The sequence below is a fragment of the Microtus oregoni genome, unplaced genomic scaffold (genome assembly GCF_018167655.1).
Source record: "Microtus oregoni isolate MIOR12 unplaced genomic scaffold, Mior012 000005F_ref0000423, whole genome shotgun sequence".
NCBI classification, from domain to species: domain Eukaryota; kingdom Metazoa; phylum Chordata; class Mammalia; order Rodentia; family Cricetidae; genus Microtus; species Microtus oregoni.
This window is the reverse complement of record NW_024543064.1, coordinates 17,608,251-17,628,463: the sequence shown is the minus strand read 5'-3', so window position 1 is coordinate 17,628,463 and position 20,213 is coordinate 17,608,251. Positions and strand designations below refer to the sequence as shown.

At 51.1% G+C, this 20,213-nt stretch overlaps 1 protein-coding gene across 1 annotated transcript in view; it reads left to right on the top strand.

Moving 5' to 3' along the window:
* Positions 1 to 19,962, top strand: part of Stpg1 (sperm tail PG-rich repeat containing 1) — a 30,537-nt gene extending 10,575 nt beyond the window's left edge. Inside the window, exons 4-8 of the mRNA XM_041653168.1 lie at positions 2,294 to 2,464; positions 7,047 to 7,158; positions 10,735 to 10,900; positions 17,261 to 17,451; positions 19,886 to 19,962. Coding sequence (XP_041509102.1) covers positions 2,294 to 2,464; positions 7,047 to 7,158; positions 10,735 to 10,900; positions 17,261 to 17,451; positions 19,886 to 19,962 — 717 coding nt within the window. The remainder of the gene's footprint in view (positions 1 to 2,293; positions 2,465 to 7,046; positions 7,159 to 10,734; positions 10,901 to 17,260; positions 17,452 to 19,885) is intronic.
* The last annotated feature ends 251 nt before the right edge of the window (positions 19,963 to 20,213 follow it).

Sequence of the window (20,213 nt, the reverse complement as noted above, 5' to 3'; positions counted from 1 at the left end):
TCCTCTGGTGAAAGCCAGAGTTTCTGAGCCATCTCTCCAGCCCCAGCATTATTATTATTATTATTATTATTATTATTATTATTATTTTTGGTTTTTCGAGACAGGGTTTCTCTGTGGTTTTGGAGCCTGTCCTGGAACTAGCTCTTGTAGACCAGGCTGGTCTCGAACTCACAGAGATCCGCCTGTGGTCTCCAGTTTCTGCTCAAATTAGATGAGGGTCAGAAAGTGTTTGCCCCACTTCTGGGTTCTGACACTTGAGGAATTCAAGGCTCCCACCTCAGAAGGGGATCACAAGGATCCATTTGAGTGTAATCGGGGCGAGGCTGCCCGAAAATGCCCGTGGGCCTACAAATTCTACACACTTCCTGATGGCTGTCAGGGTGAAACCCAACCCTTTGAGAACGTCTGTCGTTTCTCGGAGTTTAAATGACATAAAGCACCTCATTAAGGCACTCCAAGGTTTTGTTCTAGAATCTTCTACAACTCTGACCGGGAAGCTAAATGAGGCAGGTGGGCGGGAAGTTCGGTGGTCTTTCCGGGTCACACAGTGGCGGGCGGGGTGGTTCTGGAGGAGTCAGTATGAGGCTGGGAGAAGTTGTCGAGGGTCAGTGTGGGGCCTGATTGGGCACCACAGGCCTGGCAGGTAAATGCAGGGTGCAGACTGGAGGGCTAGTGCCGCAGACACTAATATTCTATGAAGATGCCTCGGGGAACTTGGCATCACTGGGTGTTTTTTTAGAACATTCTCCTCCGCACCCCAAACTTGAAAGCAGGAAGTCTCTGAAGGCCAAAAAGACACCACCAGGGTGTTGGCCTTGTGCCTCCCGACCCATTTCTCTTTTGAATGTCATGTCTGATCCACGTCACCAGGTGGAGACAGACTGCCTTGCTGAAGATGGTGGCTCCTCACCCTTTTATTCGCAGAGTTGACTTTCTTCTTCTGTGAATTGGTCATAATGTCTGCCGTTCAAAGTTGTGAAAACCAAAGGCGGCAAAAAAATCCGTGGTAAACAAGGTGGCTAGAAGTGCAGGCTGCTACCGTTGGCGGAGACTTTGCTGTTGAGAACTTGGATTTGAACCTGGGTTACAAGCCAGTCCTGCTTCTGGTGAAACCCATGCCCCCCACCAGGTGCCACCGTTGAGAACCATCTCCACCCAGCCCTCGAGGAGGGGGTAGAGGGAGGAAAAGGATGGCTCCCAGCTCCCCCCGCTTCCTGTACCTGGGTGGCATTGACCTCTGTTGAGTGGAGAAAACCCAGAGCAGTGTTCCCAAGCTTTTCACCGTGAAATCATGGGAACTTTTTTTGTCTTATCAGATTCTAATACTAGCTATGCTGTCATAGGTGAGGAGATGTTATCATCGAGTTTCTATGGCTTTTTCCCCCATTCAGGTGGCAAACACTGTGTTTGTTTTTGAACTGAAAATATTTTAGTTTGGTTTCTAGAAAGGGCTGGAGTTGGTTCTGTTGAAAGAGTAAGTATTTTAGGGTTTTTACGACTGCGTGATTTGTTGTTGCCCTTGGTGACCTATTTATTTATTTATTTAGACAGTGTTTTTGTCTCACTGGGTAGCCCAGGCTGGCTTCAGACTCACTGTCTTCCTGTCTCTGCCTCCCAAATTCCGGACCACAGGTGTGTGCCACTGCACCTGGCATGAACACGAGCTGGTAGGGTTGGGAGGCTTGCATGAGCATCCATCCCTGACTAGCCCCGCCCCTCCAAGCTAGCTGAAGACACCCTGTAGACGCCACTGGGACCAATGTGACCCTTCCTGTGGCAGGAGTCACCCCACAGCTGACGAGGCCGGAGGAAGTAGCCTGGAACAGGGTGCAGCGACAATGCGTTGCTGGGAAAATCGCCCTGTCCAGGGCCCAAGCAGATGACGAAGAGTTTAAATTAGTTTACAGAAGTTGGAATGGGTCTGAACTTGTATTTCCCAAGAGCGAGCCCACAAAGCCCGAGGTCCAGTTACTACTGTTACTTGCTACAGCATTTCCTCTTAGGGGAAAAAATGCTTGTAAGCTGGGCATGGTGGCTTGTGCCCAGCATGCCAGCACTGGGGAGGCTGAAGCAGGAGGAACATTGCAAGTCGGAGGCCAGCCTGAGCCACATAGTGAGCTTCAGGCCAGCCTGGGCTACAGAGTGAGACCCTGTCTCAACAAATAAACAATCGGGCAAATAAGCAAGCAATAAATCAAACAGCGATGGACTAGGGACAGGGTCCTTTCCCTTTGACCTGTCTACACAGCCCCGGGGGCACTTGGCAATGCTGATTCTATTCCTTCTTCCTCAGTGTGCCCGACTGGACGACAACATTTCTAAATATCCCGCTGCCAATGCATACACCATCCGCTCAGAGTTGTCTTCCAAGAAGGACTTCAGCAACTCATGTTCCAGCATGTTCCAGCTGCCAAGCTTCATGAAAGTGGTCAAATCGGGAAACCCTGCCCCAAACCATTACTATGTAAGGAACGTCACCCACCTTTGTCCAGTGCCTGTGTTGCCAGTGCTCAGGGGAGAGTGTGAGGTTTGAGGAGAAGGATTTTAACACAGAGGGTCAGCCAGTGAGCATTGTGAACAAGCTGGGGGTGAAGAGGGGTGACCGAGGCAAAGACAAGAATCTGAAGGTCCAGCAACGGTAGAGGGCGGCAGGAAGCTGCAGGAAGCTGCAGGAAGCTGTAGGAAGCTGCAGGAAGACCACCTCTTCACCCTTGCGGAGCCTGCCAGTGGTTTTCTCCTCTGTCATAACAGCTGTGTGCGTCCTGTTTCAGCTGCTGACACTATTCGTTTACTTTTTAGAATATGATAAGGAAAACCCAGCTTCTTTCTATATCTGAAAATCATCAACATTCTTGCTTTCTGAGATAGGGTCTTACTGTGTAGCTCCGGCTGTCTGGAATAAAGGTGTCAGGAATTGTGTGTGTGTGTGTGTGTGTGTGTGTGCAGTAGTGCTCTGAGCAGAATGGAATGGTGGGAAAGGGTGTCTGCAGGAAGCTGTAGTTGAACTTTCTCTGGACCACCAGCTCCCAAATAATGACACGGAGACTTCTTATTAAATACGAAAGCTTGGCCTTGGCTTGTTTCCAGTTTGCCCTCACAGCTTAAATTAACCCATTTGTGTTAATCTACATTATGCCATGGGGCTTGTGTTTCCCACTTCTGGCTGGTAAATCCTACCTCTCTTCTTCCCAGAATGCCTCTCTCTCTCTGCAAGTCCCACCCATCCTCTCCTAACTGCCTATTGGCCATTCAGCTCTTTGCTAAACCAGTCAGAAGGTGCCTAGGCAGGCGAGGTAAAACAGTGACGCATCTTCACAGTGTGTAAAACCATGATCCCGCTACAGAAGCTGTGGCTGAGATCTCCACTCTCCCATGCCCCGCGTCTTGCCCATGCTCCACTAGCCTTTCAGGACTTGGGTTGTTGGTCCTGTAGTGTGTGTGTGTGTGTGTGTGTGTGTGTGTGTGTGTGTGAATACGTGTTCACCTTCCAGACTTGGTGAAGATACTCATAGGGAGAGTCTAGGATGAGGAATGAGGACAGCACCTGGTGCACAGGTCTGCAGTAAGCAGGGAAGTGGGTGGGCTGTCCTTGGTTAGTCATGGGGTCTGTGGAACCACCACTATAAAGTGGAATCAATGACAGCTGCTTTAGGGGGCTATGACCCACAATACCACACAGAAGGTGTGCGCCCCAAAGGATTTTGGTCTCAGAAACCTCAGTCTCAAGTTCCTCTTTGGAAACCTGACTTGTAAGTCATGCTTATTCGTCTACAGAGCTCCTGCCCACCATATATGACCCGGTTCAGTTGACTGTAATGTGCTTGGAGCAGGAATGGCACCTGCTGGGTCAGCTCTGGGCAGTAGTGACTTGATAGGGACAGCTGTGTCCTTTAGAGATCTTTAGCAGTGGCATGTAGAACTGAAAAGAAATAGGTGAAATGAACTTTTATAACATATCTTGTCATATTTTGCAATATGTCCCAGGAGATCCAAAATGTCACTGAGATGTCTCAGGAGGCCCCTTGTCTCACTGAAGTTTCTGGAATTTGATGTGTATTTGATATTTACAGCCTGTCTTAATTTTGGACCAGTGATGTTCCCAGGGCTGATTGTGGCTGGCTCAGCATTTCACTGCAGACCCCAGGGGAGTGTCTGAACTTTGTTCTCTGTGCCCCTGGAAGCCCCTGAGGGGGGCTGGGAAGGGTGGGACATAACCCGAGGAGGTTCCTAGAGCACCTCTCTCAGATTGCCCTGTGGAAACTGCAGAGAGGAAGCTGTTAGGCTGTGGGAGAAAGAAGGGGTGTGGTCCGAGCATGATCTGCCCAGGTACATGGCATTCAGAGAGAGGCACTGGCCACCTGGGAGGCAGGCTCCGCTCTGGCCTCGTGAGCACTCCTCCGTGGCCTCCTTAGCTGCAGCAGAGGGTGGTGATAAGGCTTGAGCTTTGCCTGGATGCTTCCAGTGCTCCATGTCATCTGAGACAGCTGGCTGCACCCTTGTACTGGTTCACAGGGCCCTGGACACAGCAGTGTGGGGTCAGTGTCCATCATCAAGGGAACGATCTCTGGGCCCGCACAGCTGTGACTCTGCAAATAACCGAGGTCCAGGCCAAAATTGTTTTCTTTTTGCCAATATATGCTTGATGCATATGTGTGTGTGTGTGTGTGTGTGTGCGTGCGTGCGTGTGTGTATGTGTGCGTGCATGCATGTGCGCCTGTGTGTTCATATGTAAGCATCAGGTTTCTTCCTCTATTGCTGTCTACTGTTTTTATTATTATTTATTTATTTTTGAGAACACATCCTCACTGACTGGCTGGCCAATGAGCCTCAGGGACCCTCCTGTCCCTGCCTTCCCCAGATGAGTGTCACGGTGCCTGACTTTTTAAGCTGAGTGCTGAGGGTGTGAACTTGGGTTCTTCTATTGGCTCAGCCATCTCCCCCAACCCCATAGAGTGCATGAGTTTTGTTCACAACTGCTTCAAGGCGACTGAGCATCTTGAATATGCAATTAAGCGCTGTACAAATCCAGCATGCAGAGCAGAATTTCCTTGTAATTATCCTGCTCTTTGTTAAAAAGTTTATTTTTTTAAATGATAATGTGTGTGTGGGGGGGCAGTGTCTACATACCTTAGTGCAGGGGACTTTGGAGGTCAGCGGCATCGATCCTTTGGAGCTGGAGTTATAGGCAGTGAGTAAGAAGTCACTTATTGTGGGTGCTGGGTACCGAACTCTGATCTACAAGAGCAGTATGTGCTCTTAACCGCTGGAGCATCTCTCTGACCTGGTGCCAGTTCTCTTTTAATTAATAAGGCAAATGCCACCGAGAGCCAGGTGCAGTTCCTTCAGGGGCTTCACATCCATACACTTCACATCCATACACACACACGCACGCACATACACACGCCCTCCATCAGTTTTGGAATCACCCTGCACAGGGTCTGGGTGAATTTCCCCTAGCCCCCCCCATTCTTCTCCAGGTGCCCCAGCAACTCAGCTTTGTTCTGCTTTTGACCTGCTGCGTATTTTCTTAGTCTACCGGCGAAATCTCCCTGTGGACTCACAGATAGACAGAAATGCCCCGTTTTCCACAGGTTTTCTGTCTGGGTAAAGAACAAAGCCAGGGAACTGTTTTGTCTGCAGGAGGCTTTTCCTCAACCTGGAGAACAATGGTGGCGGCATCAGGCGAGGAGCCCAAAGGCCATAATCCCGTTAGCCATGCTGTGCCCTGAGCGACTTGCCCAGCCTCTGTCCTGCTTCTCTTTTGGAGTCCTGTGCTGTGGGGCTGTTATTATCTTCCCCGGGCCTGGTGCTCTCCTGTCCAGTAATTACCCTGCCCATCTGGTCTTTGTTTAGGAGTTCTCTGCATGCAACCTGCCTCCAGGACCCTGGGAAGAGCCGCATTCCTCCACCTCTGTGAGCACAAAATCAAATGCCACCTGTGTGTCTCAAGAAACCTTTTTTCTCCCCCCCCCCACTTTTTTCTCAAACAAAGGAGTATCAGGGAGAATCAAGCTGCCCCAGCACCATAGTTTCACCCATTCAGCAAAATTCCCAGCGCCCTGGGGCACAATTTTATTGCTTCTGTTATCTAACAAATACGGAGACTGGCTACAAATTGGCACTTCAAATATTTGTGATTCACGCATAACATAAGAATGGTCTCAGGTCCCACAAGACCCGACACCCCCCATCTCCACCCCCATACCTTTTTTAGAGTTCTGAGAGCATGGGACACTCTCATATGTATATTGCGTGGATCAGCCAAAATTCTTAACTTCTGGTCTGTCCAGAAAAGCAGAGAGAGAAGAGCGATTGCAGACTTGATCATAATCTTGAGCGATAGGACTCGGCGCTCCCCAGATGCCGTGTGCAGCAAGCACTGTTTGCACAGAGAAGAATGCAGCCGGGGACCAGGTTGAGAGGCATGAGGACTTGTCCTGGAAAGGCTAAAAATGACAGCAAAAGAAATGTAAACAAATTGTGACCGGCCCACACCAAACGCTCAGTAAAAACACCCCTACCCCCCGAGCCATGTGGTGCATGGGACCCTAGCACTGAGAAGAAACTAACAAGCAAAACCCAACTTTCTCTAGATGGTTTGTGATGCCCACGACAATGCTCTAAAACAAGCAGAGTGGGGGTCACCTGATGCCTTTTACAGAGCGAGAACTCAAGCTCAAAGAGATTAAGCCACCTGAGCAGGGCCATACAGCCTCAGCCAGGCCGAAGAGGGGCCAGAAACCAGGGTCTTCAGATTTCCCTCCTAGCCACTCTCCTCTGGTTTCACCTTGGTGTGTGTGCATGTGTGCATGGGTGCATGTGTGTATTCGAGCATGTGTGTGTACATGCACGATCGTCACAGACCACTTGAACTAAGTAGGTAGTAAAGTCACGTGCAGAGTCGTCACCTTTTCAGCTCATGTCAGTTCTCCTCTCAAGAAGGACAGGTTTCAATCTGGTTCATATTTGCCACCTGTCCAGGCAGGGTGACAGGGACAGAGAGGGGGCAGGCACTGAACACACGGGGTGTGTTTTCTCCCTCACAGGCCTCCGTCCCTGGCTGCAAACAAAGAAGCAATGTCTCTCCTCAAGTTGGGTTTCTGTCAAAAACAGAAAGAGGAGTCTTCCCTTTGACCAGATCCGGAGGGCCAGCTCCAGGTAAGCAGTGACTTGGCTCTGGTTCTCTGAGCACCATCTCTCTAAAGGGAGCCTGTTGGGAAAGAGCTTGTTTTGCCTGTGTGTATGTGTGTGTGTGTGGCATGTGTGTGGGGGGGAGTGCGTGTGTGTGTGGGGGGGTGCGTGGGGGGGATGTATGTGGGTGGGTGGGATGTGTGTGTGTGGTGGGATGTGGGGGAAAGAAAGTGCTGAACAGAGAGGAGAGGATAAGGGACCCAGTGGCTCTGCATGCGTCGCCTAAGCAGCCTTCTTGATGTGGCCGTTTGGGGTCAGACACACCAGCCCTGGCTTCTTCCTACTGACAGGGAGAGAGAGGGTGACACTAGTTTTGGTCACTTCACTGTCTTCCTAAATCGCCTGGCAGGTCCTGGCTGCATTTCCCAGCATTTATTCCACAGGGAGCATTCTGCCTGCCTGTGCCCAGAGTCCTGGATTTCATTATGGAAGAAAGATGCTCAAGGAGTTATAAAACTTGTCCAGTGCCGTTGGACACTAAATAGCGTATCTAAGCTCAAAGATGCCTTGGCTACACCCCTGTTTCCCTTCGGGTCCCTGGTGCCTTCTGGACCAGGACCCAAGATCACATCAGAGCTTGCCTGAATCCAACTACTGGATTCCAAAAGGTGGCAACACCCCTGTGATCCCACATTTCTATCCCTGGAGGACATCCTAGTGGGTCGATCAGTTCAGAGGGGTCCAGAAGAGCGCACACAGCCTGACCCCTCAGCCTTTCCCAGCCGAGCCTGGAGCTTTGGTCCCAGAACCCAGAGGAGGGGCAGGGAGGCATAGGGTGTGGAGAAAATTGCAGGGCATGTCAGCTTTCAGCAAATCCAGATTAAAGCCAGAAGATCAGGCCAAGCCGAGGAACAAAACCATCACTAATCAGGAGGCTCAGCCACAAGGCACCCCCTCCCCCGCACCATCCCCACAAAGCCCCACCTTGTTTGTTTATACAGCCAAACAAAGCTGGCACCCTTGGGGTTTAGCCAGAGGCCCTACCACAGAGCCCTGGGATGGGACATCACAGTCAACACAGGCTCCCCAGGGTGCCTTGTATCAAAGAACAGAATGGGGAACAAACTGCTCCTCCAGCACAGGGTGAGTGTCCCTCTGGGTCTCATAGTCTCACCCTGTGTTCTCTTCATTACTTTTCCAATAGAAAAGGAAATCCTGTTTAAAACAAAGTTACCCTCTTAGAAGACGGAAGCAGGAAGGTTGCCTTGAGTTTGGGGCCAGCAAGGGCTAAAGAGCGAGGCTCTAACTAAAACAAGAACTCAGACAAAACAGAGTCAAATTCATAGTGCTTTGAACATCTGGACTCCCTTCCCTGCAGTGCCAGCTAAGCTTCTCCCCACTTTTCTGGATCCACCAATTCTACCGGATTTCTTTTCCTGGCGTGACTGCTATTGACCCCTGACCCCAGCCCAGGTTCAGTCACGGTCACTTGTGCATAGCTGTCATGATAATATGTATAGACTTTCAAGTTTTGTGTTACTCTTCCATTCACGTATGTCTTTAAAGATCTACTAGAATGTGGCACCTGTAATCCCAATATTTGAAAGTCTAAGGCAGGAGAATTGTTATAAATGAGGTTCTGTTCTTTAGAGGGGCTGTGGTCGGGAGATGACTCCATCGGCAAAGTGTTTGCTGAGAACACATTGGCTTCTACCACCACGTGAGAAGTCAGGAGGAATAGCAGCGGTGGTTCCACGGTAGCTCCAGGAATGGTTCCTGCCATTCCAGAGCTGGAGAGGCAGAGACAGGAGGGTCCTGGGGTTTGCTAGCCAGCCAGTCTAGCCGAACCCTAGGCTAGACTCCAGGTTCACTGAGACCCTGCCTCAAGAATTTAAGGAGGACTGCCAAGATGGCCTAGCAGGCAAACATATTTGCTGTCAAGCCTGGTAACGGGTTCAGTCCTCTGACCTCCACGTGTGTGCTGTGGCACATGTGTAAATGCACACGTACGTGCAATAAATAAATACATCAGAAGAATTGTAGAAGGCAGAGGTTAATGGAGGAAGACACTTGGAGTTGAATTCTGACCGTCACATGCCAGCACATACAAGTACACACATATTAACGGAGGTGCTAACACACATGCAGATAACTGAAGGTACAAACAAAACAAAAACAACAACAAAAACTCAAGCCACACCCAAGTGGCCTTCTGGTGTTCGAGAGTGTCACTGTTGAACTTGCTTTCTGCAATGCTCTCCTAGATGCTGAGGCTACATACACCTCGTGTTTACACCGAGGGGCCTGTTGTGTGTCCAGCTTCCTGCCTGCAGTTTTTATGTTCATTCGAGTGATGGGAAGCCTGGACCAATGTGAGCTGTGAGGACCGACGTGTCTGTGAGGGCTTTTGCCCAAACACCTGTGTCCCCGCCCCCCCCCCCCCCCCCCCCAGCTGTGAGAATGTCCGGGGTGAGACTGCTCGCTGCTCTCCCTCCAGCCAGGCCAATCTCTCCTCCCTGAGGCTTTGAGCACAGGTGAAGTGAATTTGACTATGGTTTCTTAAGACAGAACACGGGGCACGGGCAATCCACACAGCAGGTTCTCAGTAAGAACCTGTTATGCAGGGCTGGAGAGATGGCTCAGTGGTTAAAAGCACTTGCTGCTCTTCCAGAGAACCCAAATTCAGTTCCTAGCCTCCACAACAGGTTGCCTCCAACTGTCTGGAATTCCAACTCCAGGGGATCTGACCCCACCAAGGGACACTTACACTCACGTGCCCATGTGCAAACAAAACCACCTAAAAATAATAAAATTAAAAAAAAAAAAAGAACCTATTGCTTAGGGCCTGAGGAGGTGGTTACATCAGGTAAGGGTACTTGCTATACAGGCATAAGAATCGGAGTTCGAATCCCCATTACCTATGAAAAAGCTGGGTGTGGTCACACATGTGCCCATAACTCCAGTGTTGTGGAGGGGACAGAAGAATCCCTGGGGTTTGCTGGCCACCAGCCTGGTCAGTGAAAGATCTCTGAAATGAGGCAAAAAATGACAGAACAGGGCAGGGCAGCCCTGGCCTTTGCCTGCATATAAATGTTTGTATAATACACACACACACACACACACACACACACACACACACACACACTTAGCTTATTTGACATTTACAAACCATTAAGATGATATTCTGCTATTGGAACCACCTTGTGCTCAGGAACTAGGTGTTTCTTACTCTGCAGAATGGGGGAGCTGTGTCAGTACAGGCTACCCCGTGTTTGGGGGCATTCCTTAGGTGCCTGGTGCCTGATTGGATGGATGCCCTCTGGCTAGTTAATTCCTATCTCTGGGCTGCAGGGCCTGGGTGTAGGTTGGAGGGGTGAGACCCACCTGGACAGGTTGCCGTGTAGCCCATGGGTTGAAGTGAGTTATTCAAGTGGAGGCCTGACTTTTGGTCTACACAGGCAACCTTCCCATAGGGCCCACTGAAACCCACTGAAGTGACGTTACTGACAGCTGTGAGGTACCTGTGAGAGCCGGTGGCAGGCGCTGCTTTTCACTGATTTGGGGAGAACGTTTCATCCTATGTCAATTCTTCTCTCTGTTCAGGGCATTACAATGTCAATGAATCGCTGGTGAAGCGTTCACCGAAGATCTTAGTGTCCTGCTTCAAATCCAAAACTGGCCGTGGATTAAAACTGACATCAACAGGCCCAGGACCTGGTTACTACAACCCCAACGAGCAAACCAAGATTCTGAAAAAGCCTCATGTCCCGTGAGTCCTGCATTTTCTTCTGAGGTAGCTCCAGGGGATGCTCAAAGAGGCAAAAATGAGAATGCTCACCCGTTAGACAGGACTCAGTCTGGCGGGAGGGCCCCATTCCCATGTCACAGTGATTGACAAGCCACTGGAGTAGCATCTGTTAGGGACATGTCCCCCACAGTAGTAGAACCACCAGCCTTGCTTCCTGGAGGAAGGAGCTGGACTTCAGGAAGGCTCCCCATGAAGCTGGCTTTTCCTCGGGCTCCGACTGCTCTGTTTTTATAATGTGGGATCTCTCCCGCGCTTGGGGAGATGCAGCAGCTGGGGCACACCGATGGAGCTGGATCTGCCCATCAGCCCTGCTGTATGGCCTCGGGCAGCATGTGCTACACTCTGTGAGTGCTCATGCCTTTATCTATAAAGCTAAGCGGGTTTAATTTTTGCCTCGTAGGGTTGCTTTCAGACTTAAAAATTTGTCAGGCATATAGTAGGTGCAAATGGTGACTTCTTAGTAACACAAATTTAAAAAGAAATAGAGCTGGGTCGGTTGGTTCACATTTGTAATTCTAGTACTTTGGAGGCTGAGGCAGTAGAATTGAGAATTCAAGGCCAGCCTGGGCAATGTAGCCAGATTCTGCTTCATCAAAGTAGGGTTGGGAGGTGGAGAGAGACAACCGTGTCGCCCTGTTGAATATATTCCATTTGAGAGTTTTCATTTCTATTTTATGTGTGTGGGTGTTTTGCCTGTATGTGTTTGTGCACCGTGTGTCTGCAGTGTCCATGGCAGCCAGAAGAGGGCAATAGGTCCTCTGGAACTGTAGCTATAAACGTTTTGTGATCTGCCTTGTGGGTGCTGGGAACCTAACCCCAGCCCCCTACAAGAACAAGTGCTCCTTGCTCCCGACACCCCCCTCCCCCCACCTCTTTATTCACCATTCCTAATGTTATTTTCATCCAAGAGACTCGAAGGTATTCAGGGCTTAAGAATTCCTTAAGTGGCTGTGGAACTTCCATGAGGTTTTGTCACCTTCTGAGTCTTCACTCCTGTGGCAGCCCCCCTTGTAGGTCCAAGAAGGGTGACCACCAGGGTTGGGCCGAGTGTGTGGGTACCTGAGCCCCTCCACAGTGACATGGCAGGGGTCAGGGCCACAGCTTGTCACCAGGCATCTGGCAGGAGGCTGGAAACATTGGTCACCATCTGGCCATCAGTCTGGGACATGGGGAGGGGATTCAGGAGTCTGTCAAGTCAAATAGGAGGTGGAGAAGGGACTTGGGCTTAGATGGAGGCTACCAGGTAAGTTCCTTCTGTGGTCCCATTGTGGGATTCTGCAGGATTCTTTCCAGGCTCTGGGGCAGGGGATTGACTCCTTCCTTTGGGCTGACTTGAGTCCCCTCTGCACACGAACTTTTCCTTAGTCTGCTTGTGAAACACTGCGGGAAGGGGCGAGGGATTATCTTCCGTGGAACCTCCCCTGCCTGCCTCTTTGCTGAGTGGCCTTGAGGATCTTCCCCGCTGTGGCTCCTGCAAGGCTGAATGAAGCAGAACTTGGAAACAGTTCTTACTTTTTCCCAGCTGACGCATAAAAGCCGTGCATTTTTATGGAGACCATGTGATGTTTTGATGCATTACTTAATGTTCAAACCGGGAGAAGCGTCTGTCTCCTCAGACATCTGCCTGGCTCTTACTCATTACAGTCGAGATTACTATGTATCCTACCGAAATAGAATACAGCTGCAATTTCGCATGGTGGCTCAAACCCACAGCCCAGATCTGGCAGCCTCAACGAGGTGGGCCAACCCAGGAGCTTTCTGGAGTGACACTTGTAGGGCCATTCCACACCAGAGGCTGGAGCTTGTGCCTCAGGAGTCGTGGCTGAGGAGCGCTTTGTGGGTGTTCTTGGCCTTCGGCTGCCCAGCTGACTCAAAGTTAGGAGGATTTGTTGGCTTGCAGGTTGTCTTAAGATGTGAAGCGAGCGTTCGCCAAGGTTTCAGTTCTCAAGTTTCTCAGTACCCATCCTGGGGGTGACTCAGCGAGGCAGGGCAGAATGGGGTCCTCCCGATGCCACCTGTTGCCAGGCAGAGGAACACCCAGAGACTCCATTCTGACCACTTCCTGGAGTCCCTAAGTCATTGGCTTTGCATAGCATGCAGTCCTGTCAAGGGTAGCCCGAGAATCAAGCCCCTTGGCCCAGGTCCAATTCTGTAATTACACTGGCCAATTATGCTGGGCCCACCTAAAGTTCCCGGGGATTGTCAATTCGCTGTGGGATGCATCTTCCCAGGCGGCTCATCTGTCACTGCCCCTGCCCTGAAGAACAGACAGATACTGCATTCCACCCCAGAGGCAGTCGGTCACCCTTTAATGTGGAGAGGAATTGTGAGAAATTGCCCCCTTTATCCCTCCCAAACCTGGGAATCCCCCAGGCAGAGAACCTGTGCCTGCGAGTGTCTCAGGGGTCCTGATGCCTCCCACAAGTGACCTGCAGAGACCTCGAGGACATCCATTATCTCTGAGCCGCTGACAAAGGGTTTCCTCGGAAGCTGAGGTGTGCTTACTCTCTGCTGTGGCTGCTGGGGGAGCTGGATCCATGTTGTCGTTCATCCATCACTAAGCCACCAAACCCAGGCTGGTCACACTGCATTGCCCGTCATACACATCCTGAGTGTGACCACTGGACGTCTGTGATTTCCCAATTGCCCCACACCACCAGGAACCAGCCCTGGGTAAGGGGGAGTTTGGTGTCTTGACTCCATCACCTTCCTTGCAAGCTATCCCCCACCGAACACGCAGATTTGGGGACACAGGAAGAGAGATGACAGCGGCCACCTTCATCCCTCCCCACACTGTCCCTCTGTTGTTTCTAGGTGGTTCCCTTGTTTCTCACCATCCTCTCCCCCATTTCCTCACAGACCCTGTAAATGTGAAATTAAGAGGGAGCTCTGACTGTAGCCTTTCAGACACACTTTCCCTCCCAGAAAGACCCAGAACAGCCCTGCTCTTGACCCGGTGCCATTGCCCACGCTGTTCCTCCTGCAGGAGCATCCTTCCCTGTACACTCAGCTCCACCCTTACACACCCACCTGTTGTGCCCCTTCCCCGTGAGTCTTCTTCCTGTGCACGCCCACACACACACACACATGCACGCGCGCTTACGCCCACTGTGTGTTCTATTTGCCTCACCCTTTAGGGGTGGTGACCTTGGCTTACTCAGCTTTGAGGTCCCTAGCCCCTTGCTGAACCACAGAGAAAGGGGAGGGGGCACAGAAGGTGATGGAGCCCAGATACCACAAAAGGACTGAGTCTGGCTACTCTCTCTCCCTTGTCTGCCCCTGTGTGCCCACTGCTGGAGTGCCCTTCCCTGCTCTCCCTACCTCGGGGTTCCCTGCTGACCTCTTCCAGGGCACAGGTTTGGACCCCCTAGTGGGAATTATTGCTGCCCTCCTGTTTTCAGAAGAGGGCTTCACAGGATAGCCCAGGGTGCCTGGGCACTCTGCATACAGTCCATGCTAGCCTCAGCTTTGTGCCAATCCTCCTGCTTCAGCTACCCAAGTGCTGGGATTACAGACATGTGCCTTCATTTGTGCTCAGAACGTTTTTATTTTTAAAAACTATTTATTTATTGTTTATTTAGTTTTGGTTTTTCAAGACAGGCTTTCTCTGTGTAACAGTCCTGGTTGTCCTGGAACTAGCTCTTAGAGACCAGGCTGGCCTTGAACTCACAGAGATCCACCTGCCTTTGCCTTCCCAGTGCTGGGATTAGTGTGCGCCACTGCCTGGCTGTGCTCAGGATTTAAAACTCCCCTTTTAACAGACTTCCTGTTAGGAACAGGAGCAAAGCCTAGTTACTCCTAGCATAAGGTCTGGGGCGGTCAGATTTCCTGAAGACACATACAGTGAGCAGGGTAGGGGACATTTAAGCCGCAGCTGCCCTCTCTCTCTCTCTCTCTCTCTCTCTCTCTCTCTCTCCACTGTCACCGTTCAGATGACACTAGCTGTGGACGACCCAGCCCTCATGATCCGTGTCTTAGTCCAGGACAGCCTGGATCCTCAAAGTGCTTGACTAGAGCTGTACGTAAAGCTGGCGTTCACTGGAGACCCTAGCGTTCTGCTGAGGGGGTGGGGCATTCCTAGTACTGTGAGAGGAGACGGGAAGAGGCTGCTCCAACCAAATGTGCAAGTGTGTGTTGTGGCCCAGCCTGCATCCACCTCTAGTAGCTATCCTTGCTTGGGCAAGCAGACACCCCGTGGGCTTCCCTGGAAAGAATGTGGGACTCTTGGGCTTGGGAGTGACCCACACCAATGAATGACTTCATCTGGTAGTTGGCTTATTCCAGTTGTGACTTCTAGGAGTCATGTCTATCTCAAAATGTAGCCAGTCTGGGTGTCTTGGGGAGGGAGTCAGAGCCAGAACAGGAGCAAGGTAGTATTTACTTATGAGAAGAAAGGTTCTTGACCACACCCTAAAGCCAGGCCCTCCATACGGAGTAGAGGGATACATTCTCCTCCTTCCTGTGGGTACCTTTGTTCAGATGTAAGCATCCAAGCCAGCTGTCTCATGGTTCGAGCCTCTAGCAGAGCGAAGCGGCTTTCCAGGCCCCCCTAGCAGCAGGCCAATCCCCACACGCCAGAATGGCCCCGGTGTGAGCACTGAATTTGCACTAGCTCTGTGGGAGCCGCTCCACAGACCTCTGCTGTTTTTGGTTTGTTTTCATAGCTCTCCTACAAAGAGCAAAGAGTGAGGGTTCTCACTTCTGCTCCAGATATTCCAGGGGCTTTGTCTGAGACCCCAGCAGCCAGCCAGTGGTGTGACTAGAATTCATACTCCATGCAGGAGTCTCTGAAATGCAGACACCTTTAACATGGCATGATGTGGGATGGCCTTCTGTATGTGTGTTGCTTTTATTGGTTGATGAATTGTTTCAGTCAATGGCCTAGCAGAATACAGCCAAGCAGAAAATTCGAACAGATATATATAGAAAGAGTAGGCAGGGTCAAGGCAGACACCGTGTAGCTGCCGATGGAGAAAGACACTGGAAACTTACCTATAGTTCACAGCCTTGTGGAGATACACAGATTAATAGAAATGGGTTAATTTAAGATGTAAGAGGTAGCTATAAATATGCTTGAGCCATTGGCCAGACAGTGATATAATTGATGTAGTTTTGTGTGATTATTTGAGTCTGGGTGGTTGGGAAATGAAAGAGCAGTCTCTGCTGACAATGGCCTGTCTCCACATTGCTGCTACTAAGAGACTGTCCTACAGAGCCACGGGTCTGCAATGGGGTCTGACTTTACGTGCTACAGTCTCTCTGGACACTGGCTCCTTTAGCCAATAAGGAGGATGACTAGACATCTCTAGGTGTCCTGGCTCTATGGAGTTAAGAAGGTAAAGGCCCAAGGCCAGCAGGGTCATGGGAGCCAGGACTCCCCCACTGCTTTTGGGCACAGTGTCCGTTCCGGAATGTTCTAGGCTCTGAGAACCTTACTCCCCTTTCCATGAGAGGCCCCAGAAGAAACTTCAGGTGGGAGGTGGCCTTTCCCCTGAACAGTGGCTTGATTCCCCAGATGGCCGGGATACTCAGTAACTATCCTACCTGTGGGCTGAGGGGAGGGGACAGTCCTCAAAAGTCCTCTTATCTAACTCCCCGACTCATGCATGGGTAAACTGTGTTCCAGAATTGTTATGTAGGCTTGGCCCTATGTAAGTGTTTATTTAGTGACTTAATGGCAAAGATGCGATACAAAATACACCCCTTTCTGGAGGGAAATATGTCTGCCTGAAACAGTTGCAATATAAGCAGTGAGTGTCCTTAGGAGTTCTAGATTCCAGCCCAGTGCTTTTCCATCCCTGCCTCCAGCCTTAAGGGCAAACTAGCAGGGTTCTGGGGTGTCAACAGAAATCCGTCAGTTGTAGGACAACAAATCTATGGAAAGCAGACTGAGGCTTCCTTTCCCCTGGCCATGCAGACATCACAAGTGGCTTATCCAGGGCTCTTTCATCCAGGCTTCAGTTCTTAGAGCTCCAGCCAGACTCTACCAATCGATCACAGTCAGCACATACGATCAATGGGACCTGCTTTTCCCAATGAGCTCAGCAACAGACACCTCTAACAGAAAAAGTGTCTGTGCTCTCATTGCCCCAAGGACTTTGTGTTAGGTACCAGCACCTCTCAATCCTGACAAGCCTGTGAGGTTTGGTTGCCATTGTACAATTGAGGCCTAGAGGCCCTGGGCTCACAAGCAACTGAATTAGGCTAGATACTGGTCAGGGTGAGCCTCGGGGCCCCAGGCATGGCCTGTGCTTTAGACTCTGCCGGTTCCCCCACGAGGCTGCTGTGGTGACGTCTTTGCATTTTTTTTCTTTTCCAAAGGAAAGGTACGCTCCTGAACTTCTCTGCCCACCCTCTGCCTCTGCCCCCAAAGCCACCTCTGCCCGGGCCTGGTCAGTACGATATTGTGGACTACGAGGGACCCCCTAAGCATTTCATCTCCAGTGCATCGTTTGTGTCCAATACCAGCCGGTGGCCAGTGTTGTCATCCAGACCAAGCCTACCGGGCCCAGGTCAGAGAACTGTGACCCCAAATCTTCCGCAACAGCTTGTCATTCCAAGGCCATCAAATACCACCAGTTTATGGACTGTTTGCTAAGCAGGTTACAAGGGTGAGGTGGGCTTAGCAGGTTATCGGCTTACAATTTCAGGGCACTAAAATATTTGTTTCTGAATGTAAAGAGGGCTTGCTTTGGATTTGGAATCAAGGCTGGGAGGTCCAAGAGGCCAGAGGCTCTGCATAGTAGTGACTGCACTGGCTGGAGTGTGTACCTCACAGACCTCATCTCTACTCCTCCCCTCCCTTCCCCTCCCCTCCCCTCCCCTCCCCTCCCTTCCCCTCCCCTCCACTGTTCTCTTCTCCTCCCTCCTCTAACCTCGTGTGTGTATGTGTGTGTGCGTGTGTATATATGTATGTATATGTGGGTGTATGTGTGTATGTGTATATGTGATGTGTATGTATATGTATGTGTGCGTGCCCACACTCTCATTCCGTGCTGTATGTGGCTGTAAGATGATAACTGGTGGATCCTGGGGACTGAACTCAGGCTGGCAGGCCTGGCAGCAAGTGCTTTAAAAGCCACCGAGTCATCTCAGCACCTCTGTTTGATTTTTGGAGACAAGATGTCTCCCTGAACCTAAAGCTCACTGATTCTGCGAGGCAGCTGGCCAGTGAACCTTGGGATCTGCCTGTCATCAGGCCACCGGTGTTAGGGTTACAGGTGCATGCCCTCACCCGGGCTTTTCCCTTGGTCTCCGGGGAGCTAAAGTCAGGTCCTCATGCTTGTGCGGCTGGCACTGTACTGTGCCATTGTTCCAGCCTCAGAGACTGTTCTAGAAGGAAAGGGCCATAGCATTTGTGGGAGTCTCATAAAAATTCTTATTCTTAAAGATATTTAAGCCTCTAGTCTAGATTGCCTAAGGTCTGAAGGGCAAGCTGCTTACTGCTAGGGGCATTTGTAATAGGGCCCAGTCTCCAGGTGGTGCGCCTTGTTTGTGATGGATACCAGAGGGAGGGGTTCTCTGTAGCCACTTAGCTCCTCCCTCCCGACCCAGATGGAAGGAACTTGCCCTTGCATTTAGATCTCCCCACAAGTTAGCATCCAGAGGAGCCCCCTCCACCAGGATGGGCAGTTTTCCATTCCCAGGGTGCTCCCTCCACAGTGATGGGTGGTCTCTGCAGCTCGCTAAGGCTCCCTGGCCTATCTCTGACAATGACAGGAGCTGGTGGCCTGTGCTCTCTAAGGCTCCCTGACCTATCTCTGACAATGCCATACGCACGGGGACTGGAAAGCAGAACTGACAGGAAGCCACCTTGTCTTTCATGCTCAGTCATTAGGCAAGCACTGTTGACACTCCCATTCTGGGTAGCCCCGAGGTGACTGAGGGTCTCCAGAGGCATCAGTCTGGCAGGAGAGAGTCCCCCCTTGCTCTTTTACCCATAGGCAAAGAAGTGGTAGGGGACACTGGGGAGGGAGGCCAGTGCTCCAGCAGGGCCGTTCCTGTCACTGTGGTCCCCTCCATCATGATGATCCTGTGGGTATGCAGAGAGGACGCACATGTACACATCCATTGTGGTGCCTCCAGCAGGCAGAAGTCTGCCTGGACCTATGGACTCCTCTCCTTAGTTTCTTGAGAGGATATGAGAGGGATCCTGGGGCTGTGGCTCCCTAGTCTTGTTTGCTAGAGAAATATGTCTTGGATGGCCATGGCTTTCAGTTTTCTGGCAATTTTTCCTCTCTTCTTTAAGAATACTGTTTTACTTGAAATGGTCATTTCAGTTTCTAGGAAGTGGTATTATAAAGTTGGTTCTGTTATAGAAGCTATATATAGTCAAAGATGGTCAGAGGGCAGCCTCGGCCAGTAGAGCCATGTAACAGGGCTGGGAAGGTGGCCCCATAGGTCAGGTGCTGGCTGGGCAAGCATGAGGACCAGACTTGGATCCCCAGCACCCATGCAAAAGCTAGAACTGATAGTGTGAACCTGTGACCCGGGACAGAGACGGGAAGGGGGGCGGGGGATGAAGGTTTCGGTGGGAGACCTTAACTCGAAATAAAAGTGGAGCCAGGGGGTAGTGGTGCACACCTTTAAACCCAGCATTTGGGAGGCAAAGGCAGGTGGATCTCTATGAGTTCAAGCCCAGCCTGGTCTATAAGAGCTAGTTCCAGGACAGGCATCAAAGCTACACAGAGAAACCCTGTCTCGAAAAACTACAAGGAAAAAAAAAAAAAGTGGACTGGGATAGAGGCAGATACCTGAAGGTGACCTCTACCCTTAAAAAAAAATACCATGAGGCCAGTTGCAGCTGCTTCCTCTCCCTGTGGGAAGAGGGGTGTGTAGGCTGAGGGGCAGGAGCAGGGCTCCCTCACCCTTCCCAGCTCTGAGACTTGGTCCGGGCCCTGCAGCCACGTCTTTCTATTTTGATGCCTTTTCTTTCTTTCTCCTCAGCCACATACAAGCCAGAGATCCCAGGGAAGCAATCCTTCCTCTACAATGAGGACAACAAATGGATCCCAGCGATATAGTGATGCCACAGCAGCTCCGGGAGAGGCTCGTGCAGCTGGGCCCCCGAGCCTGCTCCCCAGGACACCCATCAACCAGAACCCACCTTTCCTCTGTCACCCAGCCCAGGGTCACATACTGTCTGGAGCTGCCTTCTGGAGACTGGCCACCCCTGCCCCTCCCACGCTTTCCTGAGCAGAAAGGAAGAGAGGCAGAGCTCTCTGACTACCTCCACGTCAGCCTCCAAGCTGGTTTTGGGGACTCCCCTCCCCAG